The 22,423-nt window shown below is 45.1% G+C and overlaps 1 protein-coding gene across 1 annotated transcript in view; it reads right to left on the reverse strand.

The window, feature by feature from the left end:
* LOC106599097 (adhesion G protein-coupled receptor L3) overlaps positions 1-22,423 on the reverse strand; it is a 300,554-nt gene that overhangs the window by 67,793 nt on the left and 210,338 nt on the right. The window contains 1 exon segment of the mRNA XM_045712874.1: positions 21,833-22,016. Coding sequence (XP_045568830.1) covers positions 21,833-22,016 — 184 coding nt within the window.

Raw genomic sequence — 22,423 nt, forward strand, 5'->3', positions numbered from 1 at the left:
ATCAATTCTAACACACACACACACACACACACACACACACACACACACACACACACACACACACACACACACACACACACACACACACACACACACACACACACACACACACACACACACACACACACACACACTAAATTGTCTTTTCTTTCTGCTTGGCAGCATCTTCAGGCAGAACAGAGCTAGTTATCATGGCTGCATGCACATCACATCCCCCCAACTCTCCTCCCCTCTCCTGTCATCCCCCCACTCTCCTCTCCTCCCCCTCTTATCCCCCTCTCCTCCCCTCCCCTCTTCCTCTCCTCCCCTCTCCTCTCATCCCCTCTCCTCTCCCTCTTCTCTATGCCTTTCTTCTCCTCTCTAATCCCTCCATCATCTCTACTCCCAGGAATAGTACAGTACAGTCTTTTAGTACTCGGAACAATGGAGAGAAAAAAACATTTAATTTGTTCTTCTCTTCCGCCGGGTCAGGTGATGAAATGATGTCTTTGAGCAATGAACGTTTCATCTCTACACTGAGCTCTCTCTCTCTCTCTCTCTCTCTGCATGCTGGGAGTGTTTGGTGCATGCTGGGAATTGTTTGAGCAAGATAGTGCGTGTGTGGTGTAGAGTTAGATATTCAGAACTTTCTTTAGGTTTTCTCTTTCTTGGTGGCATTCTTTGTTTTCTTCTGTGCATGATTAAGGTTATTATTTTTATTTGTTTGTTGTGGTAGAATTAAGTATTTTGTTTTCGTATCGAAATTACCCTGTTTTTGGCGGGGATGGCAGCCCGAATGGGGATGCCGTCCCTGTCACTTCGGCACGGCTTTAGGTGTGTTACTGAAGCTACTGTCACGGTGGAGGAGTTTCTGGTCGCCGTAGGAGAGAAGGTAGGATATGAGAATGTTGCTTATGCGTCACGGATGAATAAAGCGGTGGTGGTTTTTCTTAAAGAAGAGTGTCTTGTTAATCGTATGGTTGAGCAAGGCGTACTTCTTAAAGGAATGTTTATTCAAGTTACGCCGCTTTTTTTCTCCGTCAACAAGGGTAACGATTTCAAATGTACCGCCGTTTATTCCAAATGAGCTATTGGAGCGCGAGTTATTGCGCTTTGGGAAGTTTGCAAGTTCCATTAAGGTTGTCCCGTTGGGTTGCAAACACCCGGCGTTGAAACAGGTTATGTCTTTTCGGCGACAGGTGTTTATGTTTTTGGACTCACCGGAGCAGACTTTGGAGTTAGCGTTTAAAGTCAAGTATGACAATAAATTATATATGGCTTATGCTAGTACGGGTAGTCAACGGTGTTTTGAGTGTGGGGATGTTGGTCATAAGCGACATGCTTGCCCGAAAAGGGAGAAGGCAGAGGGAGGGGCGCAGGTGGTCCTCGTAACGCCTGGGCCCACTAATGTAGGGAGAGGTGGGCCGACAGCGGTAGAGCAGCCACAAGCACCTGCTGCTGAGGAACAAGTTATCCATGTTGAGGACAAGGAGTTGCAACTTGTGTTAGAGGGAAATGTTATGCAGCAGAAACATTTTGTTGTAGAAAGCAAGGATAGATCTGAAGAGCCAGTTCCTCAGACTGGTGATGAGGTGCCCAGTACGAGTGCTGGGGTACAGGAGGGGTTCATATGGAGCTAGTCTCCCAGGTAGTGGAGGAAATGCCCACTATGAGTAACGGGGTACAGGAGGGGATTCATGTGGAGCTAGACTCCCAGGTAGTGGAGGAGATGCCCACTACTAGTAATAGGGTACAGGTGGGGCTAGTCTCCCAGGTAGTGGAGGAGATGCCCACTACTAGTAATAGGGTTCAGGTGGGGCTAGTCTCCCAGGTAGTGGAGGAGATGCCCACTACTAGTAATAGGGTTCAGGTGGGGCTAGTCTCTCAGGTAGTGGAGGAGATGCCCACTACGACTAATAGGGTTCAGGTGGGGCTAGTCTCCCAGGTAGTGGAGGAGATGCCCACTACTAGTAATAGGGTTCAGGTGGGGCTAGTCTCCCAGGTAGTGGAGGAGATGCCCACTATTAGTAATGGGGTTCAGGTAGAGCTAGTCTCCCAGGTAGTGGAGGAGATGCCCACTACTAGTAATAGGGTTCAGGTAGAGCTAGTCTCCCAGGTAGTAGAGGAGATGCCCACTACTAGTAATAGGGTTCAGGTGGGGATAGTCTCCCAGGTAGTGGAGGAGATGCCTGGTACGAGTGATGGGCTGCAAGTGGGGAGTGATGAAAGGGATGTGTTAGAAGTGAGTCAGGGGTCTGTGGCCTCAGTTGAGGAGGAGCAGGATATGGATATCTCTATTGGTATGATAGCAGCTGGTGACGACTCAATTTATGATCTAGAGGAGGTAAATAGGTTTTTGGATCAGACTTTTGGGAAATCTGTCAAATTGGCAGAATATTTTGATGTTGATAAGTTTGTGAGGTCAGCTGTGATGTTACAGAAGACGGTGGGGTTAGACCAGTTAAGTGAGAAGAAGCGGTTTCGCTTGAGGAAATTTGTTACTGCTGTTACAGCAGCAAAAGGTGCTGGGAAACGTGGTCAGGGTAAGAGAAAATTTAAACAATGATGTTGATCATGCTTCATAGGGTGTCTTCTTTTTTCTCTTTGGTTTCTCTGTGGTTTCTTCTGCTTTTCCTTTCTCTTTTCTACATGGAGGTACTAAGGGTAGGTTCTCTCAATATTAATGGTGGAAGGGACAGGAATAAGAGGCTTGGGTATTAGAAGTAATAAAACAGAAAAGGCTTAATGTAGTTTTTCTACAGGAGACACATAGTGATGAGGAAAATGAGGTTGACTGGGGTATGTGGTGGGAGGGGCAGCATATACTCAGTCATGGTACTAACTTCAGTGCTGGGGTGGCAATCTTGTTTTCTTCAGGCTTAGGGGTGACTGTGGTATCTACAACAGAGATTGTCAAGGGACGGGTTTTATTGGTCAAGGCGGAGGTTATGGGGTTTTTGTTAGTTTTTTTGAATGTTTATGCTCCTAATGAGGGTACAGAGCGTATTGCTGTATTTGATCAAATAAAGGAAACTTTAAGACAGTGTGACCAAGAGGGTTGTATGGTTTTAGGGGGGGACTGGAACTGTACAGTGGATTTTACTGTTGATCGCACCGCTGAAGAACCTCACCTGCGGTCAGCCACTTGCCTGTCTGGTCTACTAACTGAGTTTGAGCTTTCTGATGTGTGGAGAGTCAGGAATGCAAAAGTTAGGCAGTACACATGGCTAAAAATCAATGAAGGTGGTGTCAGTGCTGCAAGGTTAGACAGGTTGTATATATCTGATCACTACTGTAGTAGGGTTGGAAGGTGTGACATTACTCCTGTGGGTTTCTCTGATCACCATTTTGTTACTGTTGATATTCATTTGTCCTGTCCACGAAGGTCATCACCTTACTGGTATTTTAATGTTAAATTGTTACATGATGTCATGTTTTGTGAAAGGTTTTTGTTGTTTTGGGAAAAATGGAGGGTTACAAAAGGAAATTTTGAGTCCTTGAGACAATGGTGGGAGGTTGGGAAGGCCCAAATACGATTATTTTGTCAACAGTATACTGCTCTGTCTCGAATTGAAGTCAAAGAGACTATCAAGGCCCTTGAACAGGACATCAAATTTATTGAATTGAAGCTGCTCACTCAGAATGACCCTGGATTAGTCATGAATTTACAGGACAAGAGACATGAACTGAGATTGTTTCTGCATGAAAGAGTGAAGGGTGCCTTGATTAGGTCTCGTTTCGCTTCCCTCAAGGATATGGATGCTCCTAGCGCTTTCTTTTTTAACCTAGGACAGTCGACACTGCAACGTAAACAGATGGTCTGCCTTCGTCTCCCTGATGGGAAGGTGACCACAGATGACAGTGAAATGCGTCAACATGCAGTGGATTTCTACTCTGCCCTCTATAAGGCGGAGGATTGTGACTCTCTGTGTACTGAACAGTTGCTACACGGTCTTCCTCAATTGGGACCTGAGCAGACAGTCGCATTGGACTCTGACATTACACTGCAAGAGCTGTCCACAGCAGTCATGCAGCTCTCAACAGGCCGAGCCCCTGGCATTGATGGTTTACCATCTGAGTTTTATAAGCACTTTTGGGGGTCTATTGGGGAGGATTTTTATGAAGTGGTGTGTGAATCTTTTAATGAGGGTTCTCTTCCTGTATCCTGTCAACGTGCGGTGCTTTCATTATTGCCAAAAAGGGGATTTGGCTCTCATAAAAAATTGGAGACCTGTTGCGTTGCTGTGCGCAGAATATAAAATTGTTTCTAAATGTCTCTCAAACAGGTTGAAAGAGTATTTGGGATTGTTGGTCCACAAGGACCAGTCTTACTGTGTACCTGATCGCTCTATTGTTGACAATTTGTTTCTGATAAGAGATGTTTTAGACATTTGTAAACTGTCTGATGTAAATGTGGGTTTACTTTCGTTGGATCAGGAGAAGGCTTTTGACCGTGTGGACCACCAGTACTTGTTCAAGACAATGAAAGCCTTTGGGTTTGGGGATGTTTTTTTGTCGTGGATGAATTTACTGTATGCTGGGGCCTCGTGTATGGTGAAGGTGGGGGGTGGTTTGAGCTGCCCAATCCCTGTCCAAAGGGGCATCAGGCAGGGATGCCCAATTTCAGGGCAGTTATACAGTCTGGCGATTGAACCAATGCTTTGTTTTTTAAGAGCGAGGCTTACTGGTTTCTCTGTGCCAGGTGTAATGAAGGGTCCCACGATAGCACTGTCTGCGTATGCAGATGACGTGACAGTTTTTATTACAGGGGCTGAGGATGTTAAAGTTCTCTCAAATGCTCTAAAGGTGTATGAGGAGGCCTCCTCAGCTAGAGTCAATTGGGGAAAGAGTGAAGCGCTGTGGGCAGGTCAGCTTCAGATGGGGTCCGCTCCACGGTTACCAGGGGGGCTTCAGTGGGGCAGAGATGGGATAAAGACTTGGGGGGTTTTCTAGGCTCTGATGTCTTTCAGAAAAATAACTGGGAGGGTGTAGTGGAGAAAGTGTGTGCCAGACTGTCAAGATGGAAATGGGTGCTGCCCCAGCTGTCTTATAGGGGAAGGGTACTGGTAGCTAATAATCTTGCTGCCTCTACCCTGTGGCACAGACTAATGATTTTACAGCCACCAAAGGGTCTGATTCAAGAGCTTCAGAGGACCCTTGTCAATTTCTTCTGGTCTGGACAACACTGGATTAAAGCTGCAGCCCTGTACCTACCACTACACGAGGGTGGGCAAGGTTTGGTGGATATTTCCTCTAGGATCATGGCTTTCCGGCTTCATGCAGCCCAGAGGCTGTTGTACAGAGACGGTTCTAGCTGGGTCGACACAGCCTATATATTGATGAGGAGAGCGGGCTGTTTGGGCTTAGATAAGCACCTTTTCCTCTTAAAACTGGAGGGGGGTGATTTGCCTGGCCTGACTCCATTTTATGAGTCTGTTATGCAGGCTTGGAGAGTTTTTGTGAAGTCTCGTAAGGCCTGCACGCCACCAGGGATGTGGCTTTTTGAAGAGCCTCTTTTTCACAACACTGCCATCCAGTCCCGTGTTCTGGGTTCAGCTAGCCTACGTTCATGCCTGTTAGGCGTGGGGTGTACTAAACTGGGTCATCTGATGCGGAACAGGAATAGATCGTTGGAGGAGCTGGGAGAAAGAGCGGGGATCAGATCATCTCGCCTACTGAGGAAGGTCGTCGCTGAAGTCTGTGACTCCCCTGCCAGTGCTTCATCTGCAGTATGTGACTGACATTTCCAATTGTGATCGGTGGAAGGAGGGTCTGGATTATGTGTTCCCTGCACTGATTGTTAGTGCTGCAGCGGGGGCATTCGTGGAGGACGTGGGGATGCTGCTTTCCTTCGATACCCCGGAGCTAGGGGAGTTCAAGGAGGTGGGAAAGAAGGCCATGTACAGAGTATGTGTAAAGGTGTCCCATGCATCTTCCCTGGAAGGGGTCAAATCGACGAGGTGGGCGGATGTGCTTGGTCCAGGTGCCTCTTCAAAAGGCTGTTGGCGATCACTGTACAAACTGCCTATTGATAAGAGGACAGCTGACCTCCAATGGAGGATAATACATGGAGCTATAGCCACTAACATGCATCTGGTACACCTGGACCCTACTGTTGGGGAGGGGTGTCCATTTTGTGCTGAGTCTGAAACTCTGGCACATCTGTTTTTACAGTGTCCCAGGTTGGTCGGGATGATTGACCTGATCACAAATTGGTTCTCAACGTTGGGAGAGGTTTTTTCTTCTCAACTGTATATATTTGGGCCAAAGTACAGGTTCAGTCGAAAGGGTGTAGTTGTGCTGCTTAATTTTGTGTTAGGGGCAGCAAAATTAGCGATATGGAAGACCCGAAAGAACAGTATTCGGGGACAGGGGTCTGTTGATGTGGTGGGAATGCTGGAGGGAATGTTGGCAGCGAGACTGAGGGTTGAGTTTGCATATTATAAACTGGTCAACAATATTGATCTGTTTATGAGTATATGGGGTATTCAGAGGCTGTTGTGTATAGTTACTGTGGAGGAGGAATTGGAGTTGTGTTTTTAATTGATGTGTAACTGTGTTTTTTTTGTATGAGTATTTATTGTATGGTGGGCTCCCAGACCCAATAAAGATTATTTAAAACTCAAACTCTCTCTCTCTCTCTCTCTCTCTCTCTCTCTCTCTCTCTCTCTCTCTCTCTCTCTCTCTCTCTCTCTCTCTCTCTCTCTCTCTCTCTCTCTCTCTCTCTCTCTCTCTCTCTCTCTCTCTCTCTCTCTCTCTCGCTCTCTCTCTCTGCTCTCTCTCTCTGCTCTCTCTCTCTCTCTCTCTCTCTCTGTCTGTCTGTCTGTCTGTCTGTCTGTCTGTCTGTCTGTCTGTCTGTCTCGTCTGTCTGTCTGTCTGTCTGTCTTTCTCGTCTGTCTGTCTGTCTCTCTTTCTCGTCTGTCTGTCTGTCTGTCTGTCTGTCTGTCTGTCTGTCTGTCTGTCTGTCTGTCTGTCTCACTCTCTCTTTTTCCTTTGATTATCATCCCTCCCTCATTTTATGATTTAATATTTTCACACTTTCCTGCACATCATCCCCCCATTACTGTCTGAGAGTCACTGGTCCGTCAGAAATAGAACAGAGAGAGGAAGAAGAGAATGTGATCGAGGGAGGGGAGGAAAGATGAGGAAAGAGGGAGGGGAAAATGGAAGAGATGGGAGACCAAGGCCCCAGTATATTTAGATGTGACCCAAAGGGAAATAGCATGCCACTTGGGTTCTATCCACCATATTTGAAACACTACAAACTTTAATTTGTTTTAAAGGTTATTTGAGCTTTATTTAACCAGAAAAAGCCCCACTGAGACACAGAGTCTCTTTTGCAAGAGAGAACTGGCCAGGGCGACAGCAGCATCAATACAACATTACAACATACCATACAGTCAGTAGAACGACAACACCATCCAGCCTACAGGAAACATTTCCACTCCTCCTGAACACAGTCAGGCTTCACAGTTTAAAACTCACTGAGGGTCACTAACACATCAGGTGAAGCATGGATTGTAGATTATTCCATGCCTCTGGCGCACAACAGGAGAAGACATTCTTGCCTAACTCTTTAAGGAGAAACCAGCTAGTAGACCATGTCTGGTAACTGGTAGAGGACCTGGGGACTAGTAACAACCAGCTAGTAGACCATGTCTGGTAACTGGTAGAGGACCTGGGGACTAGTAACAACCAGCTAGTAGACCATGTCTGGTAACTGGTAGAGGACCTGGGGACTAGTAACAACCAGCTAGTAGACCATGTCTGGTAACTGGTAGAGGACCTGGGGACTAGTAACAACCAGCTGGTAGACCATGTCTGGTAACTGGTAGAGGACCTGGGGACTAGTAACAACCAGCTAGTAGACCATGTCTGGTAACTGGTAGAGGACCTGGGGACTAGTAACAACCAGCTGGTAGACCATGTCTGGTAACTGGTAGAGGACCTGGGGACTAGTAACAACCAGCTGGTAGACCATGTCTGGTAACTGGTAGAGGACCTGGGGACTAGTAACAACCAGCTAGTAGACCATGTCTGGTAACTGGTAGAGGACCTGGGGACTAGTAACAACCAGCTAGTAGACCATGTCTGGTAACTGGTAGAGGACCTGGGGACTAGTAACAACCAGCTAGTAGACCATGTCTGGTAACTGGTAGAGGACCTGGGGACTAGTAACAACCAGCTAGTAGACCATGTCTGGTAACTGGTAGAGGACCTGGGGACTAGTAACAACCAGCTAGTAGACCATGTCTGGTAACTGGTAGAGGACCTGGGGACTAGTAACAACCAGCTAGTAGACCATGTCTGGTAACTGGTAGAGGACCTGGGGACTAGTAACAACCAGCTAGTAGACCATGTCTGGTAACTGGTAGAGGACCTGGGGACTAGTAACAACCAGCTAGTAGACCATGTCTGGTAACTGGTAGAGGACCTGGGGACTAGTAACAACCAGCTAGTAGACCATGTCTGGTAACTGGTAGAGGACCTGGGGACTAGTAACAACCAGCTGGTAGACCATGTCTGGTAACTGGTAGAGGACCTGGGGACTAGTAACAACCAGCTGGTAGATCATGTCTGGTAACTGGTAGAGGACCTGGGGACTAGTAACAACCAGCTAGTAGATCATGTCTGGTAACTGGTAGAGGACCTGGGGACTAGTAACAACCAGCTAGTAGACCATGTCTGGTAACTGGTAGAGGACCTGGGGACTAGTAACAACCAGCTGGTAGATCATGTCTGGTAACTGGTAGAGGACCTGGGGACTAGTAACAACCAGCTGGTAGACCATGTCTGGTAACTGGTAGAGGACCTGGGGACTAGTAACAACCAGCTGGTAGACCATGTCTGGTAACTGGTAGAGGACCTGGGGACTAGTAACAACCAGCTGGTAGACCATGTCTGGTAACTGGTAGAGGACCTGGGGACTAGTAACAACCAGCTAGTAGACCATGTCTGGTAACTGGTAGAGGACCTGGGGACTAGTAACAACCAGCTAGTAGACCATGTCTGGTAACTGGTAGAGGACCTGGGGACTAGTAACAACCAGCTAGTAGACCATGTCTGGTAACTGGTAGAGGACCTGGGGACTAGTAACAACCAGCTAGTAGACCATGTCTGGTAACTGGTAGAGGACCTGGGGACTAGTAACAACCAGCTAGTAGACCATGTCTGGTAACTGGTAGAGGACCTGGGGACTAGTAACAACCAGCTAGTAGACCATGTCTGGTAACTGGTAGAGGACCTGGGGACTAGTAACAACCAGCTAGTAGACCATGTCTGGTAACTGGTAGAGGACCTGGGGACTAGTAACAACCAGCTAGTAGACCATGTCTGGTAACTGGTAGAGGACCTGGGGACTAGTAACAACCAGCTAGTAGACCATGTCTGGTAACTGGTAGAGGACCTGGGGACTAGTAACAACCAGCTAGTAGACCATGTCTGGTAACTGGTAGAGGACCTGGGGACTAGTAACAACCAGCTGGTAGACCATGTCTGGTAACTGGTAGAGGACCTGGGGACTAGTAACAACCAGCTGGTAGACCATGTCTGGTAACTGGTAGAGGACCTGGGGACTAGTAACAACCAGCTGGTAGACCATGTCTGGTAACTGGTAGAGGACCTGGGGACTAGTAACAACCAGCTGGTAGACCATGTCTGGTAACTGGTAGAGGACCTGGGGACTAGTAACAACCAGCTAGTAGACCATGTCTGGTAACTGGTAGAGGACCTGGGGACTAGTAACAACCAGCTAGTAGACCATGTCTGGTAACTGGTAGAGGACCTGGGGACTAGTAACAACCAGCTAGTAGACCATGTCTGGTAACTGGTAGAGGACCTGGGGACTAGTAACAACCAGCTAGTAGACCATGTCTGGTAACTGGTAGAGGACCTGGGGACTAGTAACAACCAGCTGGTAGACCATGTCTGGTAACTGGTAGAGGACCTGGGGACTAGTAACAACCAGCTGGTAGACCATGTCTGGTAACTGGTAGAGGACCTGGGGACTAGTAACAACCAGCTAGTAGACCATGTCTGGTAACTGGTAGAGGACCTGGGGACTAGTAACAACCAGCTAGTAGACCATGTCTGGTAACTGGTAGAGGACCTGGGGACTAGTAACAACCAGCTGGTAGACCATGTCTGGTAACTGGTAGAGGACCTGGGGACTAGTAACAACCAGCTAGTAGACCATGTCTGGTAACTGGTAGAGGACCTGGGGACTAGTAACAACCAGCTGGTAGACCATGTCTGGTAACTGGTAGAGGACCTGGGGACTAGTAACAACCAGCTGGTAGACCATGTCTGGTAACTGGTAGAGGACCTGGGGACTAGTAACAACCAGCTGGTAGACCATGTCTGGTAACTGGTAGAGGACCTGGGGACTAGTAACAACCAGCTAGTAGACCATGTCTGGTAACTGGTAGAGGACCTGGGGACTAGTAACAACCAGCTAGTAGACCATGTCTGGTAACTGGTAGAGGACCTGGGGACTAGTAACAACCAGCTAGTAGACCATGTCTGGTAACTGGTAGAGGACCTGGGGACTAGTAACAACCAGCTAGTAGACCATGTCTGGTAACTGGTAGAGGACCTGGGGACTAGTAACAACCAGCTAGTAGACCATGTCTGGTAACTGGTAGAGGACCTGGGGACTAGTAACAACCAGCTGGTAGACCATGTCTGGTAACTGGTAGAGGACCTGGGGACTAGTAACAACCAGCTAGTAGACCATGTCTGGTAACTGGTAGAGGACCTGGGGACTAGTAACAACCAGCTGGTAGATCATGTCTGGTTGAGAGAGAGCTCAGTGTAGAGATAAATATATGACGAACACTAACTCCGCTGCATTTTGGTCTTCTTCCGACGACAGCCCTTACAGAATTACCCACCAAACCAGGACCAAGCAGTGAAGGAGCAATAGGAGAACAGCTTGATGGACTCGTGGACATGGGAACAGATACTGGACGGAGAGGGACCATGGACTCAGGCTGGGGAGTATCGCCTCCCGCAGTAGGAGATTGAAGCGGCGAGAACGGAGAGGCGATATTATGAGGAGAGAGAGCGCAACAAGCACGAGAGGCAGCCCCAATAATTTTTTTGGGGGGGGGCACACGGGACAGTCTGCAGAGCCGAGGTCGGAACCAGAGCCAGTCGGGTTGACATTGGAGGTGAGCGAGGGGTACGAGGCGGAGACTGTGAAGGAGTTAATGGGGAGATTAAAGGAGAGAGAGATGAGAAAGCTGCTAGTTTGGTGCATAAGGCACGGCATTCGCCCTACGGAGCGCGTCGTTGAAATGTCACCTGAGGCAGCTCTCCATACTCGTCCTGAGGTGTGTGCTGGTTGTCTGGTGAAGACTGTGCCTGGGCCCAGAAACAGGCCTCCTGCATGTCTTCCCAGCCCTGCACGTCCTGTGCCTACGCCCAGAACCAGGCCTCCTGCATGTCTTCCCATCCTGGTCAAGCCCGTGCCTCCTCCACGGACCAGTCCTCCAGTGGGTCTCTTCATCCTGGTCAAGCCTGTGCCTCCTCCAAGGACCAGTCCTCCAGTAGATCCCTCCACCCTGGTCTCTCCTGTGCCGCCTCCTCAGACCAGGCCTCCAGCGGGTCTCCCCAGCCTGGTGAGTCCAGGGCCTGCACCCAGAGCCAGGCCTCCCTCATGTCTCCCCAGCCTGGTGAATCCTGAGCCGGATCTGCCAGAGTGGCCCGCCGTGCTGGATCTGCCGGAGTGGCCCGCCGTGCCGGATCTGCCGGAGTGGCTCGCCTGTCCGGAGCTGCCGGAGTGGCCCGCCTGTCCGGAGCTGCCGGAGTGGCCCGCCTGTCCGGAGCTGCCGGAGTGGCCCGCCTGTCCTCCGGCGCAGCCGGAGTGGCCTGTCTGCCCGGATCACCCAGAGTGGCCCGTCTGCCCGGATCAGCCAGAGTGGCCCGTGTACCCGGATCAGCCAGAGTGGCCCGTCTGCCCGGATCAGCCATCGCCGCCCGCCAGCCGGGCGCAGCCATCGCCGGGCGCAGCAAGGGACACCTGCCAGCCGGGCGCAGCCAGGGTCGTCCGCCAGCCGGGCGAAGCCAGGGTCGCCCACCAGACCTTCGGCACGGCCAGGTGCGCCACCTAAGAGGGCGACGCCAAGGGTGGGGCAGAGGCTACGTCCCGCACCTGAGCTGCCGCCGTAAGAAGTCCCACCCGGACCCTCCCCTTCAGTGTCAGGTTTTGCAGCCGGAGTCCGCACCTTGGGGGGGGGGGGTACTGTAACGCCCTGACTATAGAGAGGGGTTTTTGTTCTTTATTTTGGTTAGGCCAGGGTGTTACATTGGGTGGGCGGTCTATGGTCTGTTTCTATGTTTTTCTTTGTTTTGGGCCGTGTGTGGCTCCCAATCAGGCACAGCTGAAGTTCGTTGCTGTTGATTGGGAGTCACACATAAGTGCATGTTTTTCCGTTGGGGTTTTGTGGGTAATTGTTTCTGTTCGTGTTACTGTGTTAAACGTGACAGGACTGTTTTGGTTGTCTGTTTATTGTTTTGTATTGTATAGTGTTCTTGCCGTAATTAAATATATGACGAACACTAACTCCACTGCATTTTGGTCTTCTTCCGACGACAGCCCTTACAGGCCTCCAGAGTTGTAGTTCTTAACCACTTCAACATGTAGCATCAGCTCCATATTGTCTGGTCTCCTGTGCCTCCAGAGTTGTAGTTCTTAACCACTTCAACATGTAGCATCAGCTCCATATTGTCTGGTCTCCTGGGCCTCCAGAGTTGTAGTTCTTAACCATTTCAACATGTAGCATCAGCTCCATATTTTCTGGTCTAATGGTCTATAGAATTGTAGCCATTCTAACTTGGGGACTCTGTCCCGGCGTTCTCTGACTTAATGTACATTTTGTAGGAAGTGGGTTTTATACTCTGTGGAAAAAGGGGCGGTTCCATGACGCCTGATGTAATGTCTGGCCTCACGGGGGCGTGGCCACTGACTAGTTCAACTTTCTATGAAAATCCATACTCTCATTTAGAAGGTTAACATCACAATACATCTTTTCACAAAAAGTTTCATATTTACTTTTATCCAACACCTAGATGTAAATCTGATCATTGAAAAGTGTACACAAACAGAGATACAGTGTGTTTCCTGTCCTTCATGAGATCACCAAATGAAACGCACTCGTCATGACTGTCCCTTAAGTGTCCACGGACCACTCCCAAATTCTCAAAAATATAAATATTGTTTAATTATTCAAACTTTTGATGTCCAAGTGTCTCTCTGTGTTCCACAGTTTACGTTCCAATCTGGAACACTACAGAGCATAGAGGCAGCGTATTTTATGACCGCCCATTAAACAGCCGACTTCCCGGTCCTCTCCCCCACTCTAGGAGAGAGAGAGAGAGCATGCTGTAGAGCAGACCCACTGGAACCTGATCCCTCAGATCGTCACAGGAGAGTTATGACAACTGCAACAATGTTTAATAAACATAACAAGTAAACAACTTGTACTGAGTATCACCTCACACCACTTAACCAACTCCTCCAGAACGGTTTGTGTTTCTGAACACAGCTCAGAAATATGGTTATATAAAGGGTTTATATATGTAGGCTACAGTGCTGTGTGTGTGTGTGTGTGTGTGTGTGTGTGTGTGTGTGTGTGTGTGTGTGTGTGTGTGTGTGTGTGTGTGTGTATGTGTGTGTGTGTGTGTGTGTGTGTGTGTGTGTGTGTGTGTGTGTGTGTGTGTGTGTGTGTGTGTAGTGGATGTGTGTGTGTGTGTGTGTGTGTGTGTGTGTGTGTGTGTGTGTGTGTGTGTGTGTGTGTAGCTGAGAACCTTAAAGAGAGAGAGGGAGCATATTAAAAGAAGTAACAGTGTGTGTTTTGTCTTGTTAATCTCTCCTCCCAGCTAATCTGGTGGGCAGATTCTAACAGATTATCCTTCTCTCTCTGTTCTTTATATCCATCCCTCCCAGCTCCCTCTATCCCCACTTTCTCCCTTTCATTCAAACCATCTTCTCATCCCCCTCTCTCTTCCTCCTCATCCTCACTCTCTCTATTATTCTAAATCTCTCATCCCCCTATTCTTTCCCCCTCTCTCCTTTCTCTCTCCCTCATTCTTATCTAAAATCAGCCCAATGTGTGTATCACCCAATACTCCACTGTAATCAGCCTATACTCCACTGTAATCACCATATACTCCACTGTAATCAGCCTATACTCCACTATAATCAGTCTATACTCCACTGTAATCAGTCTATACTCCACTGTAATCAGTCTATACTCCACTGTAATCAGTCTATACTCCACTGTAATAACCATATACTCCATCGTAATCAGTCTATACTCCACTGTAATCAGCCTATACTCCACTGTAATCAGTCTATACTCCACTGTAATCAGTCTATACTCCACTGTAATCAGTCTATACTCCACTGTAATCAGTCTATACTCCACTGTAATCAGTCTATACTCCACTGTAATCTGTCTATACTCCACTGCAATCAGTCTATACTCCACTGTAATCAGCCTATACTCCCCTGTAATCAGTATATACTCCACTGTAATCAGTCTATACTCCACTGTAATCAGTCTATACTCCACTGTAATCACCATATACTCCACTGTAATCAGTCTATACTCCACTGTAATCAGTCTATACTCCACTGTAATCACCATATACTCCACTGAAATCAGTCTATACTCCACTGTAATCAGTCTATACTCCACTGTAATCACCATATACTCCACTGTAATCAGCCTGTACTCCACTATAATCAGTCTATACTCCACTGTAATCAGTCTATACTCCACTGTAATCAGTCTATACTCCACTGTAATCACCATATACTCCACTGTTATCACCATATACTCCATCGTAATCAGTCTATACTCCACTGTAATCAGCCTATACTCCACTGTAATCAGTCTATACTCCACTGTAATCAGTCTATACTCCACTGTAATCAGTCTATACTCCACTGTAATCAGTCTATACTCCACTGTAATCAGTCTATACTCCACTGTAATCTGTCTATACTCCACTGCAATCAGTCTATACTCCACTGTAATCAGCCTATACTCCCCTGTAATCAGTATATACTCCACTGTAATCAGTCTATACTCCACTGTAATCAGTCTATACTCCACTGTAATCACCATATACTCCACTGTAATCAGTCTATACTCCACTGTAATCAGTCTATACTCCACTGTAATCAGTCATATACTCCACTGTAATCAGTCTATACTCCACTGTAATCAGTCTATACTCCACTGTAATCAGTCTATACTCCACTGTAATCAGTCTATACTCCACTGTAATCAGCCTATACTCCACTGTAATCAGTCTATACTCCACTGTAATCAGCCTATACTCCACTGTAATCAGTCTATACTCCACTGTAATCAGTCTATACTCCACTGTAATCATCATATACTCCACTGCAATCTGTCTATACTCCACTGTAATCAGTCTATACTCCCCTGTAATCAGTCTATACTCCCCTGTAATCAGTCTATACTCCACTGTAATCAGTCTATACTCCACTGTAATCAGTCTATACTCCACTGTAATCACCATATACTCCACTGTAATCTGTCTATACTCCACTGCAATCAGTCTATACTCCACTGTAATCAGCCTATACTCCCCTGTAATCAGTATATACTCCACTGTAATCAGTCTATACTCCACTGTAATCACCATATACGCCACTGTAATCAGTCTATACTCCACTGTAATCAGTCTATACTCCACTGTAATCACCATATACTCCACTGTAATCAGTCTATACTCCACTGTAATCAGTCTATACTCCACTGTAATCGGTCTATACTCCCCTGTAATCAGTCTATACTCCACTGTAATCAGCCTATACTCCCCTGTAATCAGTCTATACTCCACTGTAATCAGCCTATACTCCACTGTAATCGGTCTATACTCCCCTGTAATCAGCCTATACTCCACTGTAATCAGCCTATACTCCCCTGTAATCAGTCTATACTCCACTGTAATCAGCCTATACTCCACTTTAATCAGTCTATACTCCACTGTAATCACCATATACTCCACTGTAATCAGTCTATATTCCACTGTAATCAGTCTATACTCCACCGTAATCAGTCTATACTCCACTGTAATCAGTCTATACTCCACTGTAATCAGTCTATACTCCACTGTAATCAGTCTATACTCCACTGTAATCAGTCTATACTCCACTGTAATCAGTCTATACTCCACTGTAATCAGTCTATACTCCACTGTAATCAGCCTATACTCCACTGTAATCAGTCTATACTCCCCTGTAATCAGCCTATACTCCACTGTAATCAGTCTATACTCCACTATAATCAGTCTATACTCCACTGTAATCAGTCTATACTCCACTGTAATCAGCCTATACTCCACTGTAATCAGTCTATACTCCACTGTAATCAGTCTATACTCCACTGTAATCAGTCTATACTCCCCTGTAATCAGCCTATACTCCACTTTAATCAGTCTATACTCCACTGTAATCAGCCTATACTCCACTGTAATCAGTCTATACTCCCCTGTAATCAGTCTATACTCCACTGTAATCAGTCTATACTCCACTGTAATCAGTCTATACTCCACTGTAATCAGTCTATACTCCACTGTAATCAGCCTATACTCCACTGTAATCAGCCTATACTCCACTGTAATCAGTCTATACTCCACTGTAATCAGTCTATACTCCACTGTAATCACCATATACTCCACTGTAATCAGTCTATACTCCACTGTAATCAGTCTATACTCCACTGTAATCACCATATACTCCACTGTAATCAGTCTATACTCCACTGTAATCAGTCTATACTCCACTGTAAACAGTCTATACTCCCCTGTAATCAGTCTATACTCCACTGTAATCAGCCTATACTCCCCTGTAATCAGTCTATACTCCACTGTAATCAGCCTATACTCCACTGTAATCAGTCTATACTCCACTGTAATCACCATATACTCCACTGTAATCAGTCTATATTCCACTGTAATCAGTCTATACTCCACCGTAATCAGTCTATACTCCACTGTAATCAGTCTATACTCCACTATAATCAGTCTATACTCCACTGTAATCAGTCTATACTCCACTGTAATCAGCCTATACTCCACTGTAATCAGTCTATACTCCCCTGTAATCAGCCTATACTCCACTGTAATCAGTCTATACTCTCCTGTAATCAGTCTATACTCCACTGTAATCAGTCTATACTCCATCGTAATCAGTCTATACTCCACTGTAATCAGCCTATACTCCACTTTAATCAGTCTATACTCCACTGTAATCAGTCTATACTCCACTGTAATCAGCCTATACTCCACTGTAATCAGTCTATACTCCACTATAATCAGTCTATACTCCACTGTAATCAGTCTATACTCCACTGTAATCAGCCTATACTCCACTGTAATCAGTATATACTCCACTGTAATCAGTCTATACTCCACTGTAATCAGTCTATACTCCACTGTAATCACCATATACTCCACTGTAATCAGTCTATACTCCACTGTAATCAGTCTATACTCCACTGTAATCACCATATACGCCACTGTAATCAGTCTATACTCCACTGTAATCAGTCTATACTCCACTGTAATCACCATATACTCCACTGTAATCAGTCTATACTCCACTGTAATCAGTCTATACTCCACTGTAATCAGTCTATACTCCACTGTAATCAGTCTATACTCCACTGTAATCAGTCTATACTCCACTGTAATCTGTCTATACTCCACTGCAATCAGTCTATACTCCACTGTAATCAGCCTATACTCCACTGTAATCAGTCTATACTCCACTGTAATCAGTCTATACTCCACTGTAATCAGTCTATACTCCACTGTAATCAGTCTATACTCCACTGTAATCAGTCTATACTCCACTGTAATCAGTCTATACTCCACTGTAATCAGTCTATACTCCACTGTAATCAGCCTATACTCCACTGTAATGAGTCTATACTCCACTGTAATCAGTCTATACTCCACTGTAATCAGTCTATACTCCACTGTAATCAGTCTATACTCCACTGTAATCAGTCTATACTCCACTGTAATCAGTCTATACTCCACTGTAATCAGTCTATACTCCACTGTAATCAGTCTATACTCCACTGTAATCAGTCTATACTCCACTGTAATCAGTCTATTCTCCATTGTTGGCAGCACATTCTAACCAAGGCAGCACCTTCCCACTAAGGCAGCACCTTCCCACTAAGGCAGCACCTTCTAACTAAGGCAGCACCTTCTCACCAAGGCAGCATTCTGGGTAAATATACTTATATAAAGGTGATTCTGATGACGCCTTTTATCTCTTGCTCCCTCCCTCCTTCCCTCCTTCCCTCCCTAAACCCCGTTCCACCCTTCCAATAGGATGAGAGGAAAACAGAATAAAACACTCTGCAGTACGACTACACACACACACACACACACACACACACACACACACACACACACACACACACACTACACACACACACACACACACACACACACACACACACACACACACACACACACAGACACACACACACACAGACACGTCTCAGTAGAACAGAGGATATTGTGTAATGTGTGTCAAACCACCAGGGAGCTGGTATAAACACGGTATGAATAGAGATCTGATGATGGCGTAAAGCGCTTGTGTGTCTATTTTGGTTACACCCTTTCTATACTATAGAACTATATTAAAGTAGATGTGCTATACTATAGAACTATAATAAAGTAGATGTGCTGTAGGTTTTCCAGATAGGACTGCTGTTGGAATGCTCTCCTGATGAGCAGTGAGTAGCTCAGAACCCCTTCTTCAAAAAGAAAGGTCTTTAGAGTGTTTATCTAAGGTCCTCCCTATCCATACACAGAGCCTTCAGAGAGTATTCATACCCCTTGACTTATTACACATGTTGTTGTGTTACAGCCTGAATTTAACATGGATTAACACAATACCCCATAATGACAAAGTCAAAATATATATATATATTTTTTTATTTATTTTGAAAATGTATTGTAAATTAAATACAGAAATATCTCATTTACATAAGTATTCACACCCTTGGGTCAATACATGTCAGAATCAACCGTTGGCAGCGACTACAGCTGTGAGTCTTTTCTGGGTAAGTCTCTAAGAGCTGTGTACACTTCCATTGTATAATATTTGCGTGTTATTCTTTAAACAATTGTTCAAGCTCTGTCAAGTTGGTTGTTGATCATTGCTAGACAGCCATTGTTAAATGTTGCCATAGTTACTTAAATCAAAACTGTAACTAGGCCACTCAGGAATATGTCTTGGTAAGCAACTCCAGTCTAGAAACGGCCTTGTGTTTTAGGTTACTGTCCTGCTGAAAGGTGAATTAGTCTCCCAGTGTCTGGTGGAAAGTAGACTGAACCAGTTTTTTCTCTAGGATATTTGCCTGTGCTTAGCTCTATTCCATTTCTTTTAATCCTAAAAAAAACTCCCTAGTCCTTGCCAATGACAAGCATACCCATAACATGATGCTGCCACCATCATGCATGATAATATGAAGAGTGGTACTCAGAGATGTGTTGTGCTGGATTTATCCTAAACATAACAATTTGTATTCAGGACAAAAAGTTAATTTCTTTGCCACATTTTTTGCAGAATTACTTTAGGGCCGTATTGCAAACAGGATGCATGTGGATGCATGTTTTTGAATATTTGCATTCTGAACAGGCTTCCTTATTTTCACACTGTAAATTAGGTTAGTATTGTGGAGTGACTGAAATGTTGTTGATCCATCCTCAGTTATCTCCTGTCACAGCCATTTAACTCTGTAACTGTTTACAAATCACCATTAGCCTCATGGTGAAATCCCAGAGCGCTTTCCTTCCTCTCCGGCAACTGAGTTAGGAAGGGCTCCTGTATCTTTGTAGTGACTGATACACCATCCAAAGTGTAATTAATAACTTCACCATGCTCAACGGGATATTCAATGTCTCTTTTTTTAATGATATATTATTTTATCTACCAATAGGTGCCCTTCATTGCAAACCATTGGAAAACGTCCCAGGTCTTTGTGGTTGAATCTGTTCTTGAAATTCCCTGCTTGACGGAGGGACCGTACATGTGTTACCATTTTTTTTTACTCCTGAACTTATTTAGGCTTGCCATAACAAAAGGGTTGAATAATTATTGACTCAAGACATTTCAGCTTTTCATTTTTTATTAATTTGCAAACATTTCAACATATAATTCCAACTTAACATTATGAGGTATTGTGCGTAGATCAGTGACACAAAATGTCGATTCAATCCATTTTAAATTCGGACTGTAACAAAACAAAATGTGGAAAAAGTCAAGGGGTATGAATACTTCCTGAAGGGACAGTATGTTCACCTCTCTCTCTCTCCCTCTCCTCCCTCTCTCTCTCTCTCTCCCTCTCCTCTATCCCTCTTTTATTTACATGTATGATATTATTCACATGTATGATAGTATTCACATGTATGATAGTATTCACATGTATGATATTATCCACATGTATGATATTATCCACATGTATGATATTATCCACATGTATGATATTATCCACATGTATGATATTATTCACATGTATGATATTATTAACATGTATGATATTATCCACATGTATGATAGTATTCACATGTATGATATTATTCACATGTATGATATTATCCACATGTATAATATTATCCACATGTATGATATTATTCACATGTATGATATTATTCACATGTATGATATTATTCACATGTATGATATTATTCACATGTATGATATTATTCACATGTATGATATTATTAACATGTATGATATTATCCACATGTATGATATTATTAACATGTATGATATTATTCACATGTATGATATTATCCACATGTATGATATTATTCACATGTATGATATTATCCACATGTATGATATTATTAACATGTATGATATTATTCACATGTATGATATTATTAACATGTATGATATTATTCACATGTATGATATTATCCACATGTATGGGCTCCCGAGTGGCGCAGCGGTCTAAGGCACTACATCTCAGTGCAAGTCCCTGGTTCAAATCCAGGCTGCATCACATCCGGTTGTGATTGGGAGTCCCATAGGGCGGCGCACAATTGGCTCAGTGTCGTCCGGGTTTGGCCGGGGTAGGCCGTCATTGTAAATAAGAATTTGTTCTCAACTGACTTGCCTAGTTATTAAATAAAGGTTAAATAAAAAAATAAAAATATTGCCCAGAGTGCTGTAAACTCATGTAGGGTTTATAATTACCCTGCTTTCAATAAAACTAATTAAGAGCCAAAGATTGCAAGTTCAATGTTATCTACGCTCTTAGAAAAAAACCTAAAAGGCTTCTTCGGGCTGTCCCCTTAGGAGAACCCTTTGAATAACCTTTATGGGTTTCAGGTAGAATCTTTTTGGTTCCAAGTAGAACCTTCTTGAATTCCACGTAGAACCCTCTGTGGAAAGGGTTTTACATGGAACTCAAAAGCACTCTACCCGGAACTAAAAAGGGTTCTACCTGGAACCAAAAAGGGTTCTCCTATGGGGACAGTCAATAAAACCCTTTTTGGAACCCCTTTTTCTAAGAGTGTAGGGATAACTACCTACTGACTTAAACACTTAATAATTACATCTAATATACATTAATGATTTATTTGAAGTTAGGATTCAACCTTTTGTGACAAACATGAATGATTCCTCTTCTCCTACTCTCTTAGCCAGTTCTCAACAAGACTTCCTGGTTACAGCAACATCTAATCAAAATCCTGGATGTTGTCGGTGGTGTTCTGTACAGTAGCAGTTTTCATAATATAATAACATTACCATGGTAACAGTATTAATGTAACATCTACTCACGGATGTTGTCGGTGATCTCCTCTACAGTGTCCGTCTTCAGCAGGTTATCAGCCAGCATGAAAGCTCCAGCCTCCACCGTGTCCAGCAGGGTGGTAGCCCAGCGAATCTGCTCCCCTGTGGGCAACTGTCTCCACGCTGCCTGGGCCCTGGGCTGGAGCAAGTTGTTCACCGTCTCAACCATGGCCTGGAGGGACCATACACTCAGATTAACACCATGGCCTGGTAGCATTGGAGGGGCAGGAGGGTTAGATGAAGATACTGCTACCATTTAGTTGGTAAGGGGTTGGTAATGGTAGGGGTGTGGGTCACATGTTTAGAACATGGTCTTGGTCGTTTTTAAAATCAATACAAATGACATCACCAAAACAGAAAAGGCCACAACGAATAAAGGGATGTAGAAATGGAACATGTTTCTGAGCTAAAATCTCTGGACTACACTGGTCTAAGATCAGTTGTTAACATGGACTACACTGGTCTAAGATCAGTTGTTAACAATGACTACACTGGTCTAAGATCAGTTGTTAACATGGACTACACTGGTCTAAGATCAGTTGTTAACATGGACTACACTGGTTTAAGATCTGCTGTTAA

The sequence above is a fragment of the Salmo salar genome, unplaced genomic scaffold (genome assembly GCF_905237065.1).
Source record: "Salmo salar unplaced genomic scaffold, Ssal_v3.1, whole genome shotgun sequence".
NCBI classification, from domain to species: Eukaryota; Metazoa; Chordata; class Actinopteri; order Salmoniformes; family Salmonidae; genus Salmo; species Salmo salar.